General features: G+C 41.4%; 2 protein-coding genes across 2 annotated transcripts; both read left to right on the top strand.

Moving 5' to 3' along the window:
- The first annotated feature begins 357 nt into the window (after positions 1-357).
- On the top strand, positions 358-1,556 carry LOC146389731 (P2Y purinoceptor 14-like). Its single transcript, XM_084919602.1, has 3 exons — positions 358-462; positions 561-787; positions 956-1,556. The coding sequence occupies exons 1-3, from the start codon at positions 358-360 to the stop codon at positions 1,554-1,556; spliced, it is 933 nt and encodes a 310-aa protein (XP_084775728.1).
- Positions 1,557-7,546: 5,990 nt separating this feature from the next.
- LOC146389730 (P2Y purinoceptor 14-like) lies at positions 7,547-8,909 on the top strand. Its single transcript, XM_084917873.1, has 3 exons — positions 7,547-7,655; positions 7,746-8,004; positions 8,196-8,909. Exons 1-3 carry the CDS (start codon positions 7,547-7,549, stop codon positions 8,845-8,847), a joined length of 1,020 nt encoding a protein of 339 aa, XP_084773999.1. The 3' UTR covers positions 8,848-8,909.
- Positions 8,910-9,156: the final 247 nt, after the last annotated feature.

Here is a 9,156-nt window from a genome sequence, read left to right as displayed (position 1 = left end):
ATTTTTGAGCGCTGTGTACCACATAAAATTGGTCCGAGGTCTGTAGGCACAACCAGAATTCATACAAAAGGCGCACCAGATTATAAGGCACACTGTCAATCTTTGAGAAAATTAAAGGATTTTAAGTGCACCTTATAGTGTGGAAAATATGCATTAAATACAGCACAGCTTTAATCTCCACGCTCTTTCACTTTTGGATTAACTGAAAGCTTTCTGAGTTTTTAGAAAACTGTGAAAATGATGAAATATAATAACTATCCCCAAACACATGCATCAACTTTGATCAGATGAAAGATGGCAGCTCTTCTTAACGTGTGAAGTTTCTCTGTGAATTGTATTTATTTTTCAGCTGGTTGCATGGTTGACCCAACAAATATGACTTCATCTGTCAACCAGACCTGTGATCTGGTTGTTCCATCAGTCAACCCTTTTTTTATGATGGTCTACAGTTTGGTGTTTCTGGTAAGTTTATAATTTTCAGATTGTGTCCTGTTAAAAATTGGTTTAAAGTTCTATGTGCATATATCAATGTCCTCTCTGTCTGTCCTTTTTCTCTTCAGGTGGGTTTACTCCTCAATGGCGTCATCATGAGGTTTTACTTTCACCAAGCTCGACAGCAGGTATTGAGCAGCTTGATGGTCTACCTAAAGAACCTGACAGCTGCTGACTTCCTCCTATGCTGCAGTTCTGGCATTGTTCACAGATACTACTGCACTTTTGGAGCTTCTGCCCTGTATCTAAACATGTACGCCAGCATCATATTCATGGGGTACATCGCTGCCAACAGGTAAGGAACTTTTACTGAGGTCAGACTCAGTTTAATGGCTGAACTGCAAATTCTGTGCTCCTGCCTAAAGCATCGACAACTTTTTTGATCTTAATAGTAAAAAAAAAATATGCACCACTTTTACTAATGATTGAAAGTGTAACTGCCTCCTTTCACGTCTCTCTGCAGATATCTGAAGATCGTTCATCCTTCAGGAACTCACATCCTGCAGACAGTACGAACTGCCCACATCGTCTCCACGGTCACCTGGGTTTTTCTCCTGGCTCCAACAATCGCCTACAACATCCTGTTTTTCATGACTCACAAACCTCTGACCTCTGACCCTGGCTACTGTGGGCCCCTCTTCAGTACATCATTCAGCGTCCTTCATAAAACATTTCAAACCACTGGCACCATCATCTTCCTCGTGGTTTTCATATTCCTGGTCTTCTTCTACTACAGCACCTCCCGCAGGGTGTTGCAGGCCCATCAGAGTCAGCTTGCTTCCTCCTGTGCTGACAAGCTTTTGAAGTCTCGAAAAAACATGTTGGTGCTGGTCAGCATCTTCTGTCTTTGTTTCGTGCCCTGTCACTTGGTTCGTCTTCCCTATACCTTTTTGTGGACCAGCTGCTCTGTACGTCGGGTATTGTACTACTTGAAGGAGGTGACCACCATGGTATCAGTTTCAAATGTCTGCCTGGACCCTCTTGTTTACTTTTTCATCTGTAAGACTTTTCGGGAGCAGGTGAAAAAGATGTCCAGGAGAGTCAAAAAGTCCAACATTTTATAAAATGAAGAAATTTGCATTTGTATTGTGTTGCTGTTGCTGCTTTCAGCTATTAGACATGTGGCTGATTTAGGATAAAGAAGCTAATCAGTCTATGGTCAAATTCATAGCATAGAATAAAATGACATATATTTTATAAATAAAGTTTCATTTGAGCTCAGAGATCGATGTGAGGCTACAGTCAGCACAAGTGCACTTAAACATAGGCAGCAGCTTTAAAATGAATAAACAGAACCAATGTATGTTTAAATTTATACAAACAATGCAGTGTTAAATGTACAAAATCATCTCCACCACAGGCACAGCCTGAATGGACCTGAGCTCTATCGTGAGATAACACGGCTTGCCCACAGATCAGAACAGCTTAGTAAAGATGTAACTAGTTCTGGGGCAGTCTCTGCAAACAGCAGAGGTCTTCATCAGTAGAGGAGCGCCATTCAGGCCATTGTCATAGCCTGGTAAACAACTGAACTCTGTATATCTTTAATCTTATGATGGCCCCTGAAGCTATGGTCCTGTCGGTTGATCAGCTGGCCTTGCTGCAAAGGTGTGTCATCAGTTGCTGATCATTACAATCCTTCCAACTCTCAGTAGCTGCAAACGAATGTTCATGAGCACAAACAAAAACCACCTCACACCTGACTTGGTGCTCAGTGACTACTCATGCAATCGGGAACACAGCCATACGGGAAAATTGTTAAGTAATAGACCAAATTATGATAATGTGCTCCATGAGACACATTTTGATAGAAAGAAAAAACGATGATATAGTTGATTAAAAACAATCATGCTGGCTGTCATGCTGTCCCTGCTGTTCTGGAGGCCAAGCAACACTCTATGGCTGGTGACCCTGCTTTCTACACAGAAATGCGCACACACTTAAAGCACACACAGAGAGTACTTGCTGTTTCTTCTGTCTACCTCTGTTCTGTTTTAATGTTGTCACTTGTCTATTAACTGGAAAAAAACAATGAGGATTTATCAAGACTTAATAAACAGTAAGTAAGTAAATATTATTTATTTAGGATTATTTCAGCTAATTGGAAGAAAGGTGACATGTTATATTTTCGTCTTATTGTTAATTAATTTGCAAGAATTGAAAGCTAACTTTTTCACTTGGTAATATTTTCGAAGTGAAAATGAATCAATTCTGGAATGAGGCTGCAACATGACAAAACGTGGAGCAAGTGAAGCGCTGTGAACACCATCCAGATGCACTGTGAGAACTGAACCTCTCTACTGCAGGCGTGACTTAGTTTTTAGCCTTCTTTCCACTTCAGTCTAACATGTAGCGCAAACAATCACACATTTATATTGCATTTACTTTCTTTCAGTTGTTTTTTCCAAATCCTGGAGCTGATAAATGATCACGATGTTGTTCTTTTGCGCTTGTATGAGAGTAAAATGAGCGTTGTTCTTTGTGACCTGGATTATGTCGTTAATCTGTGTCACACAGACTGACTTTAACTCTGCGGTCATAGCGTCCTGTTTCTGATGTGACTACAGGTTCTCAAGTTTTATTGCAGGGCTGTTACCTTTAACACACACACACACACACACACACACTAAATTCATTCACTATTTTACCGTATTTAATAAAGGTTTATTTAAAACTCACAGCATTTAAATGTTAGATCACTCTCTACTGCTTAGTTGATACTTGTTTAGACTCAATTTTTTAAATAGATTTGAATGAACAATGTGGATTCTCTGTATTTCACAGTATATTTTAAAAACACGAACAGTTTTTATGGTTTTGTATGTTTGAGTGAAACCACAGCAGCTACTTCCTCCTCCTGTTTCCACTGAAGTGATGTCTGAATCATCAGTGACATTTCTCAGCACAGAGGCGATAAGAGCGTCCATGATGTACAAACGGAAAGATGACACAGTGTTGCTGGAAACTGCTGACAGGTTGAAAAGAATACTTTTCATGATGCTTCATGAATAAGAACTGTCTTCTTTTAACGTACATTGTACAATAACACTACTGCTACCACCTCTTTTTTAGTGACACCCAGACATTAAACTTTAATGCAATATTTTGGAGAACATTGACACTGAGAATCTTATTGGAGCTGAAAGAATTTGGACCATTTTCACTCAGTCATGGTGGCTCCATGTCGGCTGGAAACTTAGGACTGCCTGCACTTGGGCCCTGAATGACATTCAGGACTTTATGATCTTATCCAGTGTTTTATTCATTTAGAAGAAACAAACCCCCCCCCCCCCAAAAAACAACAACCAAACAAACTAAAAAATCTAAGCTAATCTAAAAAATATATAATCTATAACAGCCAAGCACAGAAATGACCACCAATAACACTACATGTATTCAAAAATAGATCTTTAAAAAAAGCATCTCATCTTTAGTGAACTGAAACGCAATGAAGCAGAATCTGTGGATTTCTGCTGAAATTTTATGATTTATGAATTATACGTTAATGTTGCCAACACAGGAAGTGTATTGAAAGACTGAAACCTCGGACTGTCATGAAGGAGGCCAGTCCAGAGACTTCCCGTTTTCTGCTGCCGTTTTGATTCGCTTTCGTTTAAATGAAGAACTGGGATTTTGAGAATATGTCTTTTATAGTGTTAGTTTCACCACCTGTAGGATCATAGAGCAAATCCAGGTGGAATCGCCGGTCTGACTGGACTCAATACTGTGGTGAGTAAAAGAGACAACAAGAAGTCTGCTTGGGCTTTTGTGTTGGGAAAGTTTCATCATTATTATTGTTTTTTTCATAGTTTAGTCCTCAGAAGAGGAACCAATTTGTGGGAAGGAAAAATCCACTGTGGTAGGAGGGATAGAGGAGGTGACGTTCACTGTTTAAATTGGATTAGCGGAGTTGAAAGGATGTTTATTCTTTTCTGGTTTTCTTGAGACCCTGTGGTTTTGGTGAAATTTGAAATATTTTTTGAATGTATGAGTTTATTTGATGCTCAGGATGTTTACAATTTCCTTTTAATTGCATTCTTCATGAAGTCTTCCATGGCAGTAGAGAGTAGGGATGGGTACCGGTAACCAGATTGAAAAGCAGCGCACATTTCGGTGCTTGATTTCGGTGCTTTTTTTTTTTCCTGAGATGTCATACACTTTGGATTCTAGCCAATCACTTTACCTTTCCAAGGATAGTAAGCGGGCCCAGGTACATATGTTCTTTTAGAGCAGAGCTACAGATTAAAAATGCCCAAGGCGAAGCGAAGTCTGGCTGTACTTCACAGCAAAAGATGCAAACTTAGCAGCCTGCAACAAGTGTTTTAAGGTGATACTGTGCAAAGGAGGAAACACCTCGAATCTCATGACAAACCTTCCCAGCCAACATGTATATATGGGCCCCACCTGGTTTTTGCTCGGGCTGGATGGGTACCATGTGGGCATGGGCTCAAACTGGGCTTTTTGTATGGGGCCTACTTGGGTTCTTCACATTAAACCCATATGGGCCATCCCAAGTGAGCACTTTTAGTAGGTCCTAGCTGGGTCAAACATGGGAAACACTTAACTTGGTCCAAAATGGGAATCACATGTAGGACCCACTTGGGTTTTCCACCTGGGATAGACATGGGCAAACACAGTCATTTAAGGATAGGCTGTTGTTGTGTGCCCCAGGTGGGGCAAAGGTGTGGTAATCAATATATTTTTTTAGCACTGATGACATAGGTGGGGCCCACCTGGTCAAACTATATGGGTCGCACATGGGCAAATGCAAGTCAGACCCTGAAACATGTCTATGTGGGCCCCAGGTGGGGCAAAGTTTTTAGCTTTTTAGCCTATGTGGTGCCCACATGGTACCCACAAAAAACTTGAAAGATGGGGCCCAGGTGGGTTTCTGTGTACTTTTCCCAGTTGGGGCCCATTTAGTTCCCAGATTTTCCTAACATAACACCTATATGGGCATTTAATATGGGGCCATTACGGAACCCGCGGACAATCCTATATGGGGCCCATTTTTCAGCCCATTTCCAAACCATATGGGCCCCACATATAAATGTTGGCTGGGTTGAGACGTATAGTGTTTTTTTAAAAGCCGAGAAATGCACCGTTTCAAAAGTACGGGTTTGGCACTGGTATCGGATAAAACCTAAACGATACCCATCCCTAGAAGAGAGACCTGGCTAGTAGCCTAAAAAAGAAGAAAACGACATTAATAAATCTCGTTAAATTCATTAAATGTCATTTCTCTATCATTTTCACTCCTATAAACAAAACACACAGGCCATGTTTCTGGTGGAGTCCACCGGCCCAACCAATGGAATCCAGTGGGCGGTGTCTAACTGGTATCCTTGAACAGAGGCGGTGGTTTATGACACCAACTGTCTGCCATCTATAATCCAGTTTTGAGATCCCTTCCCAGACGCCTTAACGCACACTCACATCCTGGGCCATCACATGATAGGGTGGGGCCAGATTTCACAATGAGCTCACCCGAAACCCTGGCTGATTGTGACCCACACCCGTTTTCACACCTCGGCTCATGTGAATAGGTAGAGGATCATCAGGGGGTCCTTTGTCCCTCTTTGGGGGGAACTCCCACTGGGTTTAAATCTGGGACTCCCCACCATTTGACCTTAGAACTGAAGAAGCTTCTCGGATGAGAGGTGAAATGTCTTCAAGCAACTTAAAGAAGTCCAGACGCTTTTCTTTCCAAGCTCCTTTGACTACGATGACCTGGATGACTGAGAACCTTCACAGACATCTAACTGGTAAGATGGAGATGATGAGATGAGGGGTCCGTTTTGTAGGACAGCATCCCCTGACCCCTGATGCTGAGCCAAATGCTCCATCCCTCCAGTGCAGCTGAGCCACAAAACACCACCTGCCACAGTCAGGAGCATCCAGCAGGAGATTATGGTTTTTTCTTGCTCATCTATGGCACTGGTTCAACAGGCAGAAGAGGCCAAATGGCTCTGCTGTGTCAGCAGCAGCAGTCTGTATGAAGTGCTGTAGTAGAAGAACAGAAAGATGATGGTGCAGCTGGTGGGGATGGTTTTGTTGAGCTTTCTAACTGATGAAATCCAAGATGACGTCAAAAGACAAGCAAAGACCTGAAAACCAAAGTAGACCTAACCATTATAAATTATGTACAGTATTAATACCTCAACCATCCATTTTATTTTCCAAGGTTCTGTTAGTTACATTTTGGTTAAACCTCAGACAGATTTTCCTCAGATCAACTGGTTGTTTTTGAGCATTATTGCAAATGAAGTGTACAATAAATATACAACTTTTAAATTACAACTCAACAGAAAATTGTCTTTTTTCCACATGTGAAATGCGTTACGCCAGTTTAGCAACAAAGAGAAACGGGGAATAACTCAGACTTCACGCTACAAGTGCGTGTTTCCTTATCTTCAAGAGGGCATAATGACACGAGCAGTTTTTCCTGCTCTAAGCTGAAAACTGCATAAACACAGGTTTTTTTTGTCCGTTATGCTGATCATGAATCAGTCCATGGTTTCTCTTTTGTTACTGATTCATGTTGCTGAGTTATTGCTCTTATGTTCCTGTCCTGTGTTTTAGACACTGAGTGGCTTTTGTGTGTAATAATGAATTAAAACAAAGCTGGTGTTTGTGTGTCAGAAGCCAATAGTACTTTACAGAGCTGTAAGTCAGTAATAAGATTCATGGGAGGATTATTCCCACTCCTCCTTCTCAGACTGTACTTAAAGGACAATTACACCTAATAAGACTCATGAGAGGAGATGATTGATTGATCAATTGATTGATTGAGACAGTACAGGTGCATCACAGGACAGGCAGGGCCATCTCATACAACACAACACAGCTTGAGGTGACTGTTTAAATTTGGTGCTTTATTAATAAAATTAAATTCCATCACAAAACAGCCACAGACAACAGTTGTGAAATGAATTGTATGAACATGATAAGACAGTAGAAAAGTAAAGCAATTTAAAGGGAAAAAACTTTTCTTTTAAATTTGCTCCAAAAACAAATATCTGTGGCTGGGACTTTTTTTTACAGCTCCAGAAACATGGATGACCTAAAACACGTGACTTCATCTGTCAACCGGACGTGTGATCTGGTTGTCCCATCACTCAACCCTTTCTTTATGCTGGTCTACAGTCTAGTGTTTCTGGTACGTTTCAAATCTTCAGATTATGGATTAAGGATTCCCCTCACCTGGTTCAGATTCCACACAAACAGGATCTCTTCTGTCTCTCTCTTATCAGGTGGGTTTACTCCTAATGGCTTCATCATAAAGTTTTACTGTTGCCAAGCTCAGCAGCAGGCATCGAGGAGCTTGATGGTCTACCTGAAGAACCTGACAGCTGCTGACTTCCTGCTCTGCGTCTCTTTGCCAATGCGTGTCACTGATTATGCCAGCAGGTCTGTTATCTTTCGGGAGCTCTACTGCAGCTTTGGAGCTACTTCCCTGTACCTCAACATGTACGCCAGCATCATATTCATGGGGTACATCGCTGCCAACAGGTAAGGAACTTTTACTGATTTCAGACTTGAATTCATAACAATGTTTAAACTAGATTAGTGGCTGAACTACAAATTCTGTGCTCCTGACTAAAGCATCAACAACTCCTTTCACCTCAACAGTAAAAACATATCTGCACTACTTTTACTAATGATTGAAGCTGTCTACCACCTCCTTTCTCTTCTCTCCGCAGGTATCTGACAATCATCCATCCTTCAGGAACTCACATCCTGCAGACAGTACGAACTGCCCACATCGTCTCCACGGTCACCTGGGTTTTTCTCCTGGCTCCAACAATCACCTACAACATTATGTTTTTCATTACTCACAAACCTCTGACCTCTGACCCTGGCTACTGTGGGCCCCTGTTCAGTACGTCATTCAGCGTCCTTCATAAAACATTTCAAATCAGTTGCACCATCATCTTCCTCTTAGTCTTCATATCCCTGGTCTTCTTCTACTACAGCACCTCCCGCAAGGTGTTGCAGGCACAGCAGAGGCAGCTGTCCTCCTTCAGCACTGACAAGCTTGTGAAGTCTCGCAGAAACATGTTGGTGCTGGTCAGCATCTTCTGTGTTTGTTTTGTGCCCTATCACCTGGCTCGTCTTCCCTATACCTTTTTGTGGACCAGCTGCTCTGTGGGTCGGCTATTGTACTACTTGAAGGAAGTGACCACTATCTTATCAGTTTTAAACGTCTGTCTGGACCCTCTTGTTTACTTTTTCCTCTGTAAGACTTTTCGAGCTCAGGTGAACTTTAGCATGGGGTCAAGAATGACAACACAAGCAACCCAGGAGAGCGAGAGCAGCAGGAAAGAGGTGGAAATTGTAGAGTTAAATCCATGAGTTATTATGCAAAGTTCTACTTTTTTGAAATACAAAGAGTTATATTTGATTTTAGAGTCAGATTAGATCAGTGAAACCATGTCATGAGTCATGTATTCCAAGTTCTCATGAGCCACAATAGGTTCTGCTGAGATATCATAATGAGTCTAAACTGAGCACAAACCCACCCCCACAGAGATACCACCAGTTTATGTTGCTAGCTTTAACCTATTAGCTAAGTAGCTGAATCTGAAACTCATTAATCTGAAGCTTAATCAGTCTAATGATCAAATTAATAAAAAACAAATACAAAATCTCGAGTTGTTTCTG

The sequence above is a fragment of the Perissodus microlepis genome, chromosome 3 (genome assembly GCF_051167445.1).
Source record: "Perissodus microlepis isolate ML-2025 ecotype Zambia chromosome 3, ASM5116744v1, whole genome shotgun sequence".
NCBI classification, from domain to species: Eukaryota; Metazoa; Chordata; class Actinopteri; order Cichliformes; family Cichlidae; genus Perissodus; species Perissodus microlepis.
The sequence above is the reverse complement of the archived record's forward strand: the minus strand, read 5'-3'. Positions and strand labels throughout refer to the sequence as shown.